The sequence below is a fragment of the Mustela nivalis genome (genome assembly GCF_964662115.1).
Source record: "Mustela nivalis genome assembly, chromosome: 2".
Taxonomy (NCBI): domain Eukaryota; kingdom Metazoa; phylum Chordata; class Mammalia; order Carnivora; family Mustelidae; genus Mustela; species Mustela nivalis.
Genome location: NC_139021.1, coordinates 87,855,126 through 87,875,184, shown reverse-complemented (window position 1 = coordinate 87,875,184; position 20,059 = coordinate 87,855,126). Strand labels below are relative to the sequence as shown.

General features: G+C 35.9%; 1 protein-coding gene across 1 annotated transcript in view; it reads left to right on the top strand.

Moving 5' to 3' along the window:
• SNTG1 (syntrophin gamma 1) overlaps nucleotides 1-20,059 on the top strand; it is a 623,364-nt gene that overhangs the window by 239,334 nt on the left and 363,971 nt on the right. The window contains exons 2-3 of the mRNA XM_082719661.1: nucleotides 6,869-6,922; nucleotides 15,503-15,637. Coding sequence (XP_082575787.1) covers nucleotides 6,896-6,922; nucleotides 15,503-15,637 — 162 coding nt within the window. The 5' untranslated portion in view covers nucleotides 6,869-6,895. The remainder of the gene's footprint in view (nucleotides 1-6,868; nucleotides 6,923-15,502; nucleotides 15,638-20,059) is intronic.

Genomic DNA, 20,059 nt, shown 5'->3' with positions numbered 1-20,059 from the left:
CACAAAAGGTCTGACCAATGGGTAGTTGTGTTTTAATTGTTCTTTTTGTTTTGTTTTCATTTTTTTATGGTTTTCCATTGACTTCAATCACATGGTGTAGTAATACTAAGAGAAGCTCTAAGGTTCATTAACTGTTAAGTGAGTTTCTTGATCAAAACTAGTGCTGTATGGAATACCATGGCAATGGTTAAGGGATTCTATAAATTTGTGGATGGTAATTTTGGTAAAAGGATTGCATATAGGAAAGGCAAGTCTATTCAAAATATTTACCTTAGGAAGAACAAAACAGTACCCATTCGAATATTGAAGTAGTCCTTTGTAACCAAATTGTCATCAGGTAGCTGGCTAATCACCACAGGAAATGTTGCTACATTCGATTCAGCATTGATCTCTGTTGTTGGATGATTAGATATTGAGTAGTGACTAGCCAGTTTAAACTTGGGGAGTAGAAGTCCATGTGGCTGACCCATTAATATACTCTATCCTTGCCACAAATGTCACTTTGTTCATCTGTCCATTCACCACTGTCCATTAATCACCTAGACTTATGATAACCCACTGTCATTCTCAAGACTGTTTTTCTGCACTAGCCAAATAGGTGGGTTGGATGGGAATGTAATGGGAATCATTACACCTCTGTATTCTTGAAGTTCTTGATGGTGGCACTAATATCCATAATCCCTGCAGAAATTCAGTACTGTTTTACTATTTGTCCTGGTAGAGACCATTCTAGGGGCTTTTACTTCTAGGGCTTCTAGACCTTTTCTTTCATAATAGCCCTCACTCCACAGAATAAGAAACAATGTAGAAATTCTACCAGTTGCTGGGTATGTCTACTTCAATGACATATTCTGGAGCTCTGGCAATAATAATAGGATGGGTTCAAGAATCCCCTGAACTCACTGTGAGATGGGTCTGAGTTAAAGTTTCGCTTATCATCTAAACTTCAGAAGCCCCAGTGCTGAGGGACCAGTGTGATGTTTTGAATCTCCTAGAATTTGTGCCATGTCAGTTAAGGACTAGTATCCAGTAGTCCCTGAAAAGTCTGATTATTTTCTTTTCCTCAATGGACAGTTACCCTGATGGAAGGCCATCTGTTTTCTTTTGTTTTTCCTTTAAGGAAAGCCAGAGAGACATAAACAGGATCCTTTTCCAAGGGAGCCCACCCTTCCCCCATCCATGGGGTTCTGGACCTATAAACTGATTCAGATTTGGAAATTGATTGAAGGCCCATGACTGTTTCGGAGTTTCAGGATAGACTATTCCCTGGACCTACAATTCTTCTGCTTTTTTTTTTACCATGACTGTGAGGCAAGGATTTGCTCTAGGAGTCAAACACTCTGTGGTCACTTCTGTGAGTTAGACAGTAAACAGGTTTCCCATCTATTTCAGTTTTGGGAATACATAATCAACTTGCCAGTGCCATTGTGTCAGACCCACGAGAGACCAAGTGATATGCAGACAAGTAGGAGAACTCAGATTTATTTTATGCTGGCCGAGGGATGAGCTTCTGCTTGAAGTTCTGGACCCCAGGCAATGGGGTTATAGGGCTTTTATAGAGGACTACAGGAAGTCAGGTTCCAAAGGCTATGCTGACTGCTGGTAGGTGGGTTTAACCTGGGGGAGTAGGGCCTGCTTTAGGCGGGAACAGTAGTGCAGGGAGTCTGTGGTGGGAAGCCTGTTACAGAAGCAGAAGTGAATGGTTCTCTCTTGCTCCCAGTAGGGCTCTGGTTATCTCTAGCTTATTGTTAGTAACATTCCATCTTCTGGGGCCTCCTGGCCTGGGTCTGCTCTGGGTAATTTTCCTCTTCAATAGGTTTCTGAGAGTCAGACTATTCTGATTACTGCTTTGAAGACTCTGATGTCCATTATGGTAACCATTCCCACTTTATCTTTGGTAATTAAGTACTGCCACTTGGCCCCGCCACTCCAAAATCCAATTACTCCCTGCATTTAAGGATCCCAGTTCAGTGGCAGCACTTTTCACTGTAACTTCTAACTCACAGAAGTGACCACAGAGTGTTTGATTCCTAGAGCAAATCCTTACCTCACAGTCATGGTAAAAGTTGTAACTGAGTAGGTTTCACATGATACACTCACTCTGACACCCCAACCTCCCTAAGCCTTTGGATCTCATCCTCTGCATAAACCAAGGCAGGCCTGGCATTTCTAACTCTCCTGTTGTGGGCCATGTTTTGGTCCATGTTTTAACCAATGAGCCAAACTGATAGATCCCTTCTAGCCCCACTAGGTTAAACATTAGATCCAGACTCTGCTTCATGGGGCCGTGTCAGTAAACTTGATTTAGTTCAACTTTATGTTCTCATGTTCTCTCACCATTATCCCATATTCTTTTTTTTTTTTATTTTTTTAAATCCCACATCCTTAGTATCTATTGCTACACAATTCCTCAGAATTCTGTCTGTATAAATTGGGGAAAATATGCAATTCTTTTCACTGTAGCATACCTCTTCATGGGTCACACTTCAATTAGGAGTATTCAGTGCTGATATTTTATATATTTCTATCGCTATATTAGTGTTTTCTTTCATGGTTGAGGTAGAGTCACTGGTGCCTTTAATCAGATTAAAGAACAAATTCTGGAAATCCCAGAACCAATTCAGAAAACGCCTTCTTAAGGTTCTATTCCTCTAAAACCACTCTTGGTTCCAAAATCTGCATCAGGCAGGATTCTCCAAAGAAACAATCACTTTGCATGTATGCACATAAACATATATACATATACATAAACATAAATATTTACGTATGCATATGGAAACACACACATATATGTATGGAGAGAGAAACAGAGACAGAGAGGGAGACTTTAAGGCATTGGATATAATTGTGGTAGCAAAGCCTTCTTATTGATTGGATGAGGCTAATGCACATTATTGAGAATAATCGCCAATAATTAATGTAAGTCAACTGTAGGTGTTATCCACATTTACAAAGGTTTTTCAAAGCTGAACCTAGATCAGAGTTTGACTGAGTAATTAGGGACTATAGCATAGTCAATCTGACACATAAAGTTAACCATTACAAATACTAAGCCTTTATTTTATTCTAGAATCTGGAGGTTGGCTGTTGGCCAGTCTGTTTGGCCAGGGATGTGAGGGTGACTCTGCTTTACCCTATGTTCTGTGGGTCATTTAAAAAAATTTCGGTTTAGGTATGTCATTCTTTGCTCAGGCCAAGTGTATGGCAGCTTCTCGAGATGCAAGAAGTGCAAGAGAGCAGTGGGAACATGCAAGCCCATTTAAGAAATCAACACAAAATTGGCAGGAGTAAATCATGTGGTCAAGTCTAAAGTCAATGTATGGAGAAAATACTCCCTCCATGATAAATTTATGGCATGGAAATGCGTGCCAAGAGAGATAGAAAATCTGGGTCAATCATTCAATTTTCCACAAGTGTTTACATATTTTAGCTTATGGTTAATTATAGCCTTGATGTCTTTCATTGTATCTGTAGAGAATCAAAAGTTATCAATATAACCTTCACTCAAATGGTAGTGTTCATCTAAAAGATATTCCTTTGCTGTGGTGTTTTATTTTTTGAGCCTATTTTTGTTACTAACTCAGATATATTATTACTGACATATTTGTCATTTACTAAAAGCTTCCCCCAAATATGAATAATTTATTTCTGACATCATATGCTGTCAGAAAAATAGAAACATAAATACATATATAGAGAGAAAGTTATATTTATATAAATATAAACGGAAATAGGCTAAAAGGATCAGATAGAATTATATCTTTGCTTTCATTGGGAAGACATGTGGAAGTTTAGTGTAATTTTTCCTGGATAAATATTACTGGGTGCATCCTTACAAATGGGCTTTTCATATATATGTATACTTCCTTGCTGACCTCAGCTGACCTTGCTCTATCAGGATCTAAGTAAGTGGTTGAGTAAATAAATAAATAAATACATAAATAAAATGGGGGAAGAACAGCCACATCTTCTTTCCAATGTAATTTCAAATAATTCATGTAGACACTTCACCCTCAAGGAAACAAAGTGTAACTTCCCACTCCTTAAGTATGAGCTGCTCACAGTGACTTCTAACCAAAGAGTAAAGTGTGGAGAGAGGAGAAAAGAGTAATTTACCAATGGAGAAACCTGATAAATAATATCCTAGTCACGTGGTTATAGTCAGCCTCTATAGTGATAAATCTTATTGACAGGTGGACCACTAATACAATGTGGTTAAATGATTCTAATGTCTGTGGCATCCTCCCTAAATCTCTAGCTCTAGTATAATCATGAGAAAAACAGCAGAATAATCCCAATGTAAGTACATTCTACAAATTACTGATTAGTACTCCTGAAAACTGTCACACTCATTTTAAAGAAACAAAGTCTGAGTAACAGTCATAGCCAAAAAGAACCAGAGACATGGTGATTAAATATAATGTGTTGTCCTGGATCCTAGAGCAGAAAGAGGATAGGAGAAAAAAAATGGAATCAAGTATGGATTTAATAATAATATGATAGTATTGATCCATCAACTTTAACAAATGTGCATACAAATGTAAGATGTTAATAATAGGGGAAAAAGGAATGTGGGGTATATGGGAACTCTTTGTGCTATTTTCACAATATTTATGTAAATCTAAAGCTGTTCTAACATAAAAGTTTATACAGAAAAGTCTCAAAATTTTTAAATAAAAGAACTAAACAGCTTTTACTCCAATTTTAAATTTATAATCATTGAACATAGTTTTATTATAGTATGCAATTTATTCTTACCTAGTAACTTACTTGTTTCAAATCTCATAATAATATTTTTCTGAATAAACATTGATATTACTACCTAATATTTTGATGAAAGGTAATGGAAGATTCAAGAAAAAGAAAAAATAGTAGAAGTGCATGCATAATGTGTCATATTATTAATAATGTCTTAAAATGTATGAACTAATATTCAGCATATGAAACTAAACATGAGCTTATGTTTAGACCGATGGTTAAATAACCCCATGTTTATTTCTCTAGTTGCTTTTTAGTAGCAGGAAATTGGTTCTAGATAGATAGACCATGTTTTTATATAATTAATAAATATTGAAATTCTACTTTTATACTAAAGGCATAACTTTACATCAAAGTTGGGGATAAGCAGATATTTATAGTTTTTTTTTCAACAGTTTTAAGGGCAATTCTGAAAAGTAATTGTTAAAACTAACAACCAATTTCTCATGGCTATCAAAAATTTAAGTAATTTAGGGGCGCTTGGGTGGCTCAGTGGGTTAAGCCGCTGCCTTCGGCTCAGGTCATGATCTCAGGGTCCTGGGATCGAGTCCCGCATCGGGCTCTCTGCTCAGCAGGGAGCCTGCTTCCTCCTCTCTCTCTCTCTCTGCCTTCCTGTCTGCCTACTTGTGATCTCTCTCTGTCAAATAAATAAATAAAATCTTTAAAAAAAAATTTAAGTAATTTAAATAGAGAGGGAGACAAACCATAAGAGACTCTTTAAGATAAAGAGCAAATTGAGGATTGATGGGGGAAGTGCGTGGGGGAAGGGCTGAATGAGTGATGGGGAGGAAGGAGGGTAACTGTGATGAGCACTGGGCGTTGTATGGGAGTGATCAATCACTAAATTCTACTCCTGAAACCAATATTATACTGTATGTTAACTAGCTAGAATTTAAATAATTGAAAAAAGAGATTATCATAAAAAAAATCTAAAAACAAAAAAGATTAAGTAACTTACATTATCAAATTATGATGTTTATCATCAAATTGCCTTTTATTTGTAAACAATTTGTTGCTACCTAGCTTTACTATAATCAGACTGCTTGTGCATTCCAGGTCCACAACCCTTAAAACTTATTTAGAGAAAATACTCAATATATTATGCCGTATGTTCAGTTGACTATTGAAAACGGTTAGTCTCTTTTCTTTCAGGGTCAGTAGCAATGATCCAGTGACAGCATAAGTGAATTCCCTGCTCTATTTCACCCACACTTACTAAAAAGAACAAAATAATTTACTATAATAAATTATTAAATAATTTACTGTTCCAAAGACTAAGAGAAGGATTAATTTTGAGGAGTCCAGTCTTTTACTATGGAATTCCCATACATTTCACTTAAAAGTCTCATTTACCTAAACTATATTATATTTTGGCTCTGCGTTTTTTCCAGTGTCAGGGTGTTAAATTTCTATGACCACTCTTGGTTTTATTATCATATAACCAAAATAAAATTATCTAAAAGCATTAAAAATATGCACTTTATATGCATTTGAGTCCATGTTCACCATTCATATTATAATGACCACAAAATGAATCTGTGTTAATATTTCATACATCGATTTATCTTAATATTATTCACTCTGATAAATAGCTTGTTTCCTTACATCATACTGTTTGTGAATAAAATTTTGTTTCAGAGAAAATTATTCACGCATGCAGCTTTTTAATTAAAAAGAGAAAGATTAGTCAACCTTTTTTCAAGAGATAACCACATGAAAGGCAACTTTTAATTACTCCTTTGAAGTTTCTTTCCCAGTTGCAAACTCAGGTTTCAAAACGAAAGCTGGGAATGCGCAGAACACTTGAGAGAAGAGGTTTATCCTATCTCAGATCCTGTCTGAATGCTCATTGGAGTGGAGAGGTACATAGAAGTGCTCCCTCTGGGTCACACTGAGCCATTTACAGTGCACAAGGGCGGGGGTTAAGACTTCTTTCTTCTCCTTCTGCTCTTTTCATTGTACTCAGGGAATTCTTGTCCCTTACAGGTGGCCATAAACAGTTTGCCCAGAGTATCTGCTCCATAAATTGCTTATGCTTTGCTTTATTAGCGTTTTCCACTCTTACACTCAATGCTGTGCTTGATGGCTTACCATTTCTCTGTCTTTTCAGACGACATCTTTTGAGGTGCCGTAGCACATGGATTTCAGGACTGCCTGTGAAGAGGTATGTTACATGGCTTTCTACTTTTTGAATAAGGGAAACCTGTTATAAATGGGACACACTTAGCCCTCTTTTATATAAGTGGAACACTGCTTTTGGTGGAGAGATGGGTGACAGGTCCATTTCAAATCCAAGGTACGGTCTGTTTTTGCAAGTCTCAAAAAGCCAGAGTGCCCGGGGAAGCTCGGATTTTCACTCTTCCTTAAGAATACTGGAGCATATTTAATGTGATTAAATTGCCCTTCTCCATAAATTATGCACTTACTACATGATTTCAGGTAGTAGAAGTGTTGGAAGTAATTCTTTTCACGTAAATGGTTATAAATTAGAAGATACTGATGTCCTTTTCAGCACTAAAATTCTACAATTTTATGATTCCAGTATTATGTAAGTATTTCAGTATTGTTTTAAGTCTATCACACATAGCAGTTCAGATTCTCTATAGAGCTGTCTTCACACTTGGTGTGAATTAAAGTGATACATTGCTCTTTCAAGGATTTTAAAGGCCACTCAAGTGTATAGTCAGTAGTGCATGGAGTTAGGCCCCAGGGATATAACCATTCTATCTTAGGAAAAAACACTATTTTACTAAACATGCAAAATTCAAAGCATTCTTTCATTCTTCAGGCCAAACGCAGTCACTCATAGGTTAAAATGTTCCATATTTGCTTAAAAGGTTTAAAATATTTTTATTGTATATATAGATACCCCAAGAAAAACAACCATGACTAGATTACCTATGATACAGTTAAAAACAAACCAATAAACACTTGTTATTAACATTTTTAACAATAAACACTTGCTATTAACATTTTAGTTATTTGAGAGAGTGTGCACACATGGGCATATGTGCACCCAAGGCCAGAGGTGTGGGGGCAGAGGGAGAAATTCTCAAGCTGACACCTGGTTGAGCTTGGAACCTGATGTGAGACTGATCTCACCACCCATGAGGTCAAAACCTGAGCCTAAGCCAGGAGTCATTTGCCTTAACTGACTGAGCTACCCAGGCACCCTGCTTTTATATTTGTAATACTTAAGCTTAAGCTTTTTGTTTTCCAAAAGATTTTCTCTATGCTAACACTTTTCAAATTATTTTATAGTTATTTATTTACAGATCTCTCTTACATGCTACACTAAATACAATAATGACAATGCATAATTTATTCATCCTTTTAACTCAGCACCTATCAGTTCATATTTTTTAAAAGTAATTTAATGCTTTAGAAACTTAAATTTGAAAACTTACATTTTAATTCTGTGTCATTTCTAGTGTTAAATACACCTCATACTCTCAATTTTGGATGTAGTGAGTCTATTTCCATCACTGTGTTATCTTATGTTTTAGGTAGTAAAGCACTCATCGCATGGATAGTTGCATGAATGAAATACAAACGAAAAACTTATGAGCGTCATGAGATCCTCAAAGACAGGATAGTGACCAAATACTATTTTAACACTTGGTTTACCTTGGACTCCAGAGACTGACTTAAGATTTATTTTTCCAACTTTTTTTTAAACAAAATTGTTTGATTCATTGATTTGGAATATATGTATATCAAGTATTATTTAAGGTTCAGATTTATTTTATTTTACAGTGATAATATCACTGTGATCATCTTACTGTTGCTTTCTGTAGACAAAAGTTCTTGTTCTCTTGCAATGAGTGCTTTGATAATTTCCACCATTTTAGACTGTCCCCAGGGTGGAGTTAAGCTGCCTCAGAACTGCTCAGCAGCAGCAGCCATGTGTCTTCCACACACTGGCTGGGTTGGCAGGAGTACAGAGCTATGAGATACTCTAAAGATGATCAAATCCCCTGCAGATGGATCAAAGTCATTGAGTGCAACTGAAATGTACAGTCTTAGAACATTTAAGTGGACAGAAACCATAAAGATAATTTATCTTAACTGTCTCACTTCGCAGGTATAGAAATTGAGCAGTTTTATGAAATGCTAAGTCCCATTTAATTAATTAGTTAAAAGCAAAACCATAATGTGTAGCTTGGAACTCTTTAAGTTTGATCCTCTTTCTAAATTATGTTGCTGGAAATTATAATACAGTCAATTATAACGTTATAACATAGTCAAATATATGTTGAATAAAAGTTGTTTTCTCTTGACTGCTAAGATATTAAAGATGTAAATCTGATATCCACATCATTGGACAGATCTAATTGATTATAACCATACACATACCAGGAAGTCTCTTCAGTGAAAGGAAATGGAAGTATGTCTAGTTCCTATAAAATATCTTAATTTTCTAATACAAATCCTTTGTAAAAGAAAGGTTTATTAATTAAGAAGTTTCTCCCCTTAAAAAGAAAATGTTGCAATACTTTTAAGGAATTGGAATTTAGATGTCTGATAAAATGTAAAAATAAAGGTAGAGAATATAATTGGGACAACACAAAATTCACAGTTTGGAAGAAAAAGTGCATGTTATGGGCAGGCATAATTACTGATTCTCTACTTTTAAAAGTGTTAGCAAAATAATAATGTGTTAGGAGTGCTGTGTAGCTCAGTTGGTTAAGTGTCTGCCTTTGACTCAGCTCATGATCCCAGGGTCCTAGGATTGAGCTCTGCGTCAGCTCCCTGCTGATTGGGGTGTCTGCTTCTCTCTCTCCCACTGCCCTTCCTCCTCCTACTCCTTCTGGTGCTCTCTCTGTCTCTCAAGTAGATAAATATAAATCTTTAAAAAAATAAAATAACAATGTGTTCAAGAAGTAATTATGCTATCTTTAGTGTAGGTATTCCTTATTTCATTTTCCTCATATTTCATTCCTCATATTAAGTTTCATCTATATTCCTTAAAATATTATTCACATCTCTGTGTTGACCATGAAAATACATATTTTCTATAACATATATTTAATAATTTATAATTCATTTACATATATAATTTAACTTAGTCCTTCACATAATAAGAGAATTTGTGACTATGATTCAATCAACAAATATTGAAACAAAGCTTACTCTCAAAAAACTAGGTTCTACATATTAATAGTCCATAATGATAAAAATGGTGTTAACTTATTATTAAGATCTTCTTGTGATAGCAACGTATGTGACGAGGTTAAATACTGTGATATTATTGAAGTCTCTACACGTGATGCCTAAATACAATTCTGCTTAATTGTTAGGTGAATATATTTATTCAATAAAAACCCCGAGTTCAGAAAAGGAAGCACTTGTTTGGATGGAGTGGTCTTGGAAAGCCTCAGGGTGAAGTGAGTCATGTACTAGGGCTTGACAAATGGCTGGCATTTAGGCAAGGAGATCATGACTGGAAGTAATCCTGGAAGGGAGTACAAAATGCAGTTGGAAGCAGATGGCATCAAATGGCATTTAGTGCAATATTGCAATAATATGGTAGGGTATAAGAAATTACACAACACTTAAAACTATAAGGTTACAGAACAAATTAAGCTATATTTGGCAAGCAAAATATGGAAATATCAAGGATACCTATAAAACTACGTGCAGGACATATATGGTCTCTGCACCCTTGTAGTTTTTTTATGTTTGATATTACAAGTGTTATATTTCCAGATTAAAGGAACATAGATTTTAAAGTTTCATGAAAGTGGTGGTGCCTGGATGGCTCAATAAGTTGAGTGTCTGACTCTTGATTTTGGCTCAGGTCATGATGTTGGGCTCTGTGCACAGTGCAGAGTCTGGCTGAGATTCTCTCTCTCCCTCTCTCTGCCCTCCCCCGTGCTCACACACTCTAAATAAATAAATAAGTATAAATAAATTAAATCTCTAAAAAAAAATGTTTTATGAAAGCGCATGTTCTTTCAAAGCCTAGAACCTAAAGAGGCCTTAACTTTTTAAGATTTTATTTATTTGAGAGAATGAGTGGGAGGAGGGACTGAGGGAGAAGCCGACTCCCTGCTGAGCAGAGAGCCCGAGGTGGGACCCTAATCCCAGGACCCTGGGATCATGACCTGAGCTGAAGGAAGACACTTAATTGACTGAGCCACATAAGTGCCCAAAGAAACCTTAACTTCTAAGTATGAAAGGAATCATAGCCAAGTTTTTAAAGTTCCAAGGTTTAAGCGAAGCCTAAATTCTTGTTAACTGTGAGGTCTGTTTGTTTAAAACAGAGTGAACTCATGTGAATTCATAAACACACTTCATTGATTTACAGAAAGCTAGCTGATGACTAGATTTTTAAAAAGTATTGCCTGTTAAATAATTAAGATGCATGGCCTTTTAATAGTCCTCTAAATAAACAATGTGGATTTTGTAAAATCCCCATGCAATATAGTATCATATATCAGGCACAGGAAAACATTTGAATCTATATCATTTTTTATGAACCATCCCTTTAAAATTTCAAGTTTTATGTATGTTTCATAATTTGCGTAATATATTGTATACGTCTACATAGAGCACATACATTTCTTTACTCATGTGCAATGTGTACACAGTCCACAAAGTTTGAAGACAAATGATTCTTATGTTAATAAAGAAACAGACTGGTACAGGATCTAAGTTTATAGTAAACTGTGCAGTCAATACTTATTTAGGTGATTTTTTATTGTTCAGCAGTCTGGGTGCATGGATGTGATGACTGCAGCCAGACTCTTAGGTTATGCTATTCTAGTGGCCACTCTCACAGTCTTGGTTCCCATTTTTAACCTTAAGCAATCTATGGGGGATAAGGCTACACAGATTAAGCCTCTCCCCATATGAGACAGTGTTTTATGCATCCTCAGTAGCTTGCCTTTGATGGAAAAATCATCAGGTCAGAGTGGTCTCACTCACTTTACCCCCAGTGGTCATTGTTTGATACAGAAAAAAAACAGTTGGTTCAAGATGATGACCTTCTCACAACTGTTTGTACTCCCAAAGGAGATTCTTGGTGACTGAAGTGCTGTCTCCTGCTGAGAGACACCAGTGGCCATATCACTGTTTATAGGGGGATTGGGCGGAAGCATCCCTCAAATCATCTGTGCATGAGTGAAACCAGAGCAGTGGTTAAGAGCACAGAATCAGGAGCCAGCAGTCTGGGTTCAGATCCTGACTTCCATTCATCTCTGCTCCTCTGCTCCTTTCCTATCTATGAAAGCGGGTGCACTGGGTGGTTAGGAGGAACAAATGAAATAATATTTCTGGAAACACAGTAAACTTTATGCAAGTGGTCATTAAACAACAAATAAAAATATGACTGCATTTCACTAGTGATGGTACCAGTCCAGCAATGCTGCTCTGAATCAGAAGATTTCCCAGACATGGATTTTACCTATTTTTTAATCTACTGTACCAGTTCTGACTCTAATGCAGTTATTTATCAGCCCTCAACATCTTCTGCTCAAGGCTTATATATCTGTTAACAAAAAGTATGTGGTATCTTTCCCAATTCCTATCCATCTCCTTTTCGAAGAAATATATTTATAAAACATAAATTACTGTTCAGACTTCTCCAAGGCATCTCTAATACCTTTAAACTACTGGAATATCACGTAAGGGCCTTGACCTTCCTCCTCTTCACCTGGCACCTCTTCTCCCTTGGCCTCTGCTGGATTATGCAGACTTAGCTCTGGGATGCATTCTCATGCCTCTCTCTTCTTGAATCATGTCAGCTACCCAGTCTCATACTTTCATAATTTTATTCATTTTTCCTCTTGAATAAAATAACTTTTGCCTCCTCTAATTCTTTCCTCAATTTATTAAGACAACCATACATTTTTTTTTCTAGAAAACCTTATTTAACACCCCCCTTCCTCAAAAATATTTAACTCTTCTCTTTATGTTGCTCCCACATCTGATACCACATTGCATCTTATGCATGTATATATATTATATAAATAAGAACGCTCTGAGGTCAGAGACGATTGTCTGATTCATGTCTGAATTATTTGCAAATTATTTGCAAAATTGATGTATGTATGGGATTTAAATGTTTTCATGTACATAGCTGAATTTTTATAATAATATATATGTAAAATCTATAAAATCTATAACCCCTAAAGAACTTAAAGAATTTAAGTTCAGTTTGTTTCAAGCTTCATTAATGCTGTTTTCTGTTTTCTTCAAACAGCTATTTATGTGTGTATGTGTGTGTGTGTATTCATTTTAACAAAAGCTACTTCATTGTTTGTTCTCTTTAATTCTGTCTTTTCAGGACCCAAATGTGAGTGCCAAGTCTATATATTCTGTTTTGCAGACAACTATCTAATAATTAGGGGACATTTTATACATTATTTGAGTGAATGGAGCTTTGACCACATCAGATGTAATGAGAGAAGTCTCATAGCTATATTTTTGTCTCTCAAACTTTCCCTGGATGATCTTTGATATCTCTTTGATGTGTAACAATAATGTATTTATGGGATCTCAGGGAAAACCCCTCTTTCATCCTCACGTTGAGACAGAGCATTATTTGTCATTGCCAGATATTCCATTACACTTCTGGGAGAAAATTGGCTTCACTATACTGTGCATTAAAACATCAGCAAATGTGCTCAATTATGTTCACTTGGCTTTGATACTATTTTATACCCTCCTCTTCCCCATGCTACCTTAGAGAGTCCTGATGTTGGCTCCCAGCCAAGATCACATTGTAAGCATGAAAGACGTTTCTCTGTGAAAAATGTAGAAAATTATGTTCTATATTAAGGAAAATATCATTTGCCTTTGCTGAAATATTTTTGTCCTCTAGATGTATCCACTTGAGTTATGCTCTAGAATAGATTAATCGACACAATTTAGTGAGTGCCTGCTGTGCACCAGTCTCGTAAAGGAGGAAAGAACACCATCCTTACTTTTGGAAAAGACTTGTTTTTTTCTTAAAAGATATCATAACACTTAGGAAATAATTACAGACAAATATAAGCCCATAGTGATAAAGGGCATGATGGTATGTATTAGCATATGGGATAAAGCTATTTACAGAGGAATTATCTTTAGCAGCATCAGTATCTAAGTATGTTCCCATTTACATTATGAAACATTCTTTTAAAGAAACAAACTCCTAGCAATCCATATGTAAATTTATATTCCAAGAGAAAACCTGGTATTATTGCCTAGAATTTTATGCTCATTAATACTAAGGATAAATACATATTTCTATAAACTTATCCTTTTATCCAAATTAAGAATGGCTTAATAATTATTAGATGAAAATACAGTTGCCAAAGTGGTCATTGTTCCTATTGACTTTCTGGTGCAGAATGACAGCCAGTGATTATTTTCTGTCTCAAAAAATTTTCCTTTTGTATTTCTGACAAATGAGAACCTTAAGTGCTCTTGCTAGGAGGCATATTTCTTTTTTTTTTTTTTTTTTTTTCCTTTCATTGTTGCAAAATTCATTGTTTATGCACCACACCCAGTGCTCCATGCAATACGTGCCCTCCTTAATACCCACCACCAAGCTCACCCAACCCCCCACTACCCTCGCCTCCAAAACCCTCAGTTTCTTTCTCAGAGTCCACAGTTTGTCATGTTTTTTCAGCATATTTCTACTTATCTGGGTGAATATTATATATTTTCAGGAGTAATTTGATTTGTGGGTTTCTTCAGTGATTACTGAAGTGATTACTGGTGGAAGGCTATCTAGTGCAAGTTCAGCAGTCTTCACAGGCTATTTTTATAATTTCCAAAAAAATATGTGAAGCAAAACTGTGGCTTGGGAATCATAGATTTGGGGTCCTAAGCCAGGCTCTGTTTTTATTTATTTATTTTTAAAGATTTTATTTATTTATTTGACAGAGAGAGAGAGATCATAAGTAGGCGGAGAGGCAGGCAGAGAGAGAGAGAGGAGGAAGCAGGCTCCCCATTGAGCAGAGAGCCTGATACGGGGCTTGATCCCAGGACCCTGAGATCATGATCTGAGCTGAAGGCAGAGGCTTTAACCCACTGAGCTACCCAGGTGCCCTCAGGCTCTGTTTTTAATTAATTGTATTAATTTAAGCAATTCACTTCTCCCCTTTATCCTCATTTTCTCATCTGTACTGCGTGTGTGTGTGTGTGTGTGTGTGTGTTGGCAAATAGGAATGATGAAATTGTGGAGGATAAAAATGATGTTAAGTAGGTATGGTTTCAGTTTCAAAATCCTATGATAGAGGCAGAATGTAGATTAGTGTTTGTGTGGGGCTGGGGAGGGCTAGGGTGATGAATGCAATAGATTTTTTGGGGGAGTTTTGAAAATGTTCTAAAATTGATTATAATGATGCTTACACAACTTTTTCGAAAAACCATTGTCTTATAGATCTTAAGGGGTTAAATTATATAGAATGTGAATTATATCTCAATAAATCTCTTACCAAAATTTTTATATTTAGATAATATGTATTAAACAAAACTTTATTTTTCAAATCTAGTATATAAACATACTCCTTATTCTCCTAATCTTAGTGGGTTTTCTAACAAATCTCCATTACCTGAGGTCTACTTCACGTGAAATGGTTAACCTTATCTCTGTTCCTATATTAAGTATTATGTTCCAGATTTATCAGAGTGCATTTTCCTTAGCTCTCAAATGCTATTCATCATGTTTTAGTGTGAATAGCCCATAAAATTATATTCTATAACCTAAGTAAAATTTTTTTCCTCTGTTTTGTTCTTTTCTTGCCTGAAGACAAAGACAGGGATTTGTTTGCTGCAGGATGGTAATCAGGAGCCTTTCAAAGTCCGGCTGCACCTAGCCAAAGATATTTTGATGATCCAGGAACAGGATGTGATATGTGTGTCTGGTGAGCCTTTCTATTCTGGTGTAAGTAACTTTCCTTCTGTTGAACTCTTTTTTTTTTTTTTTTTTTTGTTAATAAAAATACTTATTCACAGAAAGTTCATAATATATTATTCTTTTACTTTCAGAGCATAGTCAATCCTCCTGCATGTAATTTTTGTTGACATTATTAAGTAAGCAATGTCCTTGTATAAGTACCAAACCTAGGTCCACAGCCACCTATCAGGGCTCATCCTTACACATTAGAGCATCCCATTGACTCCCAGTTGTTAAGTGGCTGCAATGACCCTTGTATAATCTGATCTTGAGAAAGTGCATCTACCTTTTCATACAGAGGACTATCTGAAGACAGTGCACAGTAGTTTTTCCTGCCCCAGTTTTCCCTTGCATCATATTGGACTTTTGGAGGTGGCACAAACGTGGAGCCCAGTGATTTGCATTTGGGAAGTGTGAGACTTTAGGTGGCAATCACTGGACTCAATATCAATGCTTTTCCCCAGGAGATTGTGCATGAATGATTCCCTGATAGAATTATGCCCAAGTGTCATAGTAGTTTCTGTCTGATGCCCTAAATGGTTGGCATATTACCCTGCTGCTAATCCAGCCTCAGAAAGAGCCATAAATTATCAGTCAAAACTCATTGATCTGCTCACGAGCACTGAAGTACAGCTGTGGAAGACATCTTTAGGTGAAATTAGATTATATTGGACAAAACAACTTTAGCATTAAAGAGGACAACTTTAGAGTTCATCATTTATTATGTAATAACATTAAAGACATTATTTTAACAGTGTTGCCAAATATGATCTCAGAAGAAATTACAGCAAGTAACAAACAGTCTGCTTCCTGGATTCCCCAGACATCTATAGCTATTTAGCACAAAGATTTAATTTGTAGCTTATTAACAGACTTACCTTGGAGTATTTTGGTGGTGGTGAATAATGCTGAACTTGAGTTTCCACCTCACTTCTCACCAACATCCTATGGGAGTCACACCAGGTCCTAAATCAATAGGCCCTTGCTAACTAAAGATAATGGACATTTTGCAGACTGTTAACTCTTCTTTTGTCACAGCTGATTTAAATCATCCTGAATCATGGGTCTGGCTGTCAAAGATGATTAAATTGTTCTTATGGAGTGTCCATTCTTCCTTTTAGTTAATAAAAGAATGGCAATCAATGGTTGATTTCTCCTTCCCTCCCTCTTTCTTTCCTTTTCTTTCTTTCTTTCTTTCTTTCTTTCTTTCTTTCTTTCTTTCTTTCTTTCTTTCTTTCTTTCTTTCCTTTTTACCTTCCTTCCTTTCCTTTAACTCCTTCTCCTCCTTCTCTCCACCACCTATCTCTCTTCAGTGAAACAATATGATTAATATAACTCTCTGGAGTGAATATTTTACACAAATTCTACATCAGTAAGGTTGTAATTTTTAAAATTCAGTCTTTAATACTGAAATAACGTTACTGATTTTAAACTATGCGGTAAAAATAGTTAATACACAAAAATGTAATCTCTTGTTTCAAAAGAATGCTGGGAAGAACTTGACAGAATTAAGACAGAATTAACACTAGGAAGAACTTGACAGAATTAAGACAAGAAGAACACTGGGAAGAACTTGACAGAAATATCCTATGATAATGTCAACAAATGAAAAAAAATTTGACAAAATTTGACAGTCATTCATAAGAAACACTTTCAACAAAGTCTGGATAGGATGGAACTCCCTTAATTGAATAAACCCTAAAGGGGAGCAGCCAACTACATAAACCAACGGTTAATCAAAGTAAATAGCCATATTGATATGAATACATTAATAGTAGGGGATCTTAACATGCCACTCTCAGTAATAGATCTTCTAAGCAGAAAATCAACAAAGACACAAAAGCTTTGAATGATACATTGGACTAGATGGACCTCATAGATATTCACAGAACATTCCACCATAAAACAACAGAATACTCATTCTTCTTGAGCAAACATGGAACTTTCTCCAGAATAGTCCACATACTGGGTCACAAATCAGGGCTGAACCAATACCAAACAATGAGATTATTCCCTGCATATTCTCAGACTAAAATGCTTTGAAACTGGAACTCAATCACAAGAAAAATTCTGGAAGGAACTCAAACACTTGAAAGCTAAAGACCATCCTGCTCAAGAATGTTTGGATTAACCAGAAAATCAAAGAAGAACTTAAACAATTCATGGAAACCAATGAGAATAAAGACTCATCAGTCCAAAACCTATGGGATGTGGCAAAGGCAGTCCTAAGGGGGAACATACATAGCCATCCAAACCTCATTCAAAAAAATTGAAAAATCCTGAATGTACCAGCTCTCTTTACACCATAAAGAACTGGAAAATCAACAACAAATTAAGCCTACCTCATGCACAAGAAGGGGAATAATTAAGAATAGAGCAGAGATCAATGAGTTAGAAACTAGAGATACAGTAGAACACATCAATGAAACTAGAAGCTGGTTCTTTGAAAGAATTAATAAGATCAATAAACCTCTGGCAAAAAAATCCAAAAGAAAAGACAGAGGACCCAAATTAATAAAATTATGAGTGAAAGGGGAGAGATCATGACTAACACCAAAGAAATAGAAACAATCATCAGAAATTATTTTTTTAAATTTTTTATTTTTTATAAACATATATTTTTATCCCCAGGGGTACAGGTCTGTGAATCACCAGGTTTACACACTTCACAGCAATTATTATCAACAGTTATATGCCAATAAGTTAAGCAAGCAACCTAGAAGAAATGGAAACCTATAAATTTCCAAGACTTCCAAGACTAAATCAGGAAGAAATTGACAACCTGAATAGACCAATATCTAATAACGAGATTGAAGTAGTGATCAAAAATCTCCCAAAAAACAAGAGCCCAGGAACTGATGGAGTCCTTGGGGAACTCTACCAAACATTCAAAGAAGAAATAATACCTACTTTCCTGAAGCTTTTTCAAAAAATAGAAACAGAAAGAAAACCTCCAGACTCTTTCTATGAAGCCAGCATTACCCTGATCCCCAAACCAGGCAAAGACCCCACCAAAAAGGAAAATTTCAGAACAATTTCAGACCAATATCCCTGATGAATATGGATGCCAAGATTCTCAACAAGATCCTAGATTATAGGATCCAACAGTACATTAAAAAGATTATCTACCATGATCGAGTGGCATTTATCCATGGGATGCACAGTTGATTCAACATTCTCAAATCAGTGTGATAGAACAAATCAATAAAAGAGACGAGAACCTCAGGGTCCTCTCAATTGGTGCAGAAAAAGCATTTGACAAGATACAGCATCTGTTCCTTATTAAAATGTTTCAAAGTGTAGGGATAGAGGGAACATTTCTCAACTTCATAAAATCTATATGAAAAATCCACAGTGAATATCATTCTCAATGGGGAGAAACTGACAGCCTTCCCATTGAGATCAAGAACACAGCAAAAATGTCTACTTTTGCCGCTGTTGTTCAACATAGTACTAGAAGTCCTAGCAATAGCAATCAGACAACAAAAATAAATAAAAGGTGTTCAAATTGGAAAAGAAGGTGTCAGACTCTCTCTATTCACAGATGGCATTACAGTTTATTTGGAAAATCCAAAAGACTTCACCCTCAAACTACTGGAACTCATACAGAAATCAATAATGTGGCAGGATACAAAATCAGTGCACAGCAATCATTTGCTTTCTTATACACTAACAATGAAAAAATAGAAAGGGAAAATAGGTAATTGATTCCATTTACTATATCAATAGGAACCATAAGATACCAAGGAATAAATTTAACCAAAAAGGTAAAGGATCTGTACTCAAGGAACTACAGAACATTCATGAAAGAAATTAAAGAAGACACAGAAAGAATGAAAAGCATCCCATGCTCATGGATCAGAAGAATAAACATTGTGAAAATATCTACACTGCCCAGAGAAATCTATACTTTCAGTGCCATCCTGATCAAAATTCCACTGGCATTTTTCAAAGAGCTGAAGAAACAATCCTAAAATTTCAATGGAATCAGAAAAGATCTAGAATCATTAAGTAAATGTTGAAAAAGAAAAACAAAGCTGTGGGCATCACTTTACCTGATTACAAGCTTTACTACAAAGCTGTGATCCTGGTACTGACACAAAAACAGACACATAGACCAGTGGAACAGAGTAGAGAGCCCAGATATGGACCCTCAACTCTATGGTCAAATAATCTTCAACAAAGCAGGAAAAAAATATATGCAGTGGAAAGAAGACAGTCTCTTCAATAAATGGTGCTGGGAAAATTGGACAGCTATGTTTAGAAGAATGAAACTCAACCATTCTCTTACACCATACAGAAAGAAAAACTCGAAATGGAGAAAACACCTCAACTTGAGGCAGGAATCCTGGAGGAGAACATCCCATCAGAATCCTAGATGAGAACATAGGCAGTAACCTCTTTGACATT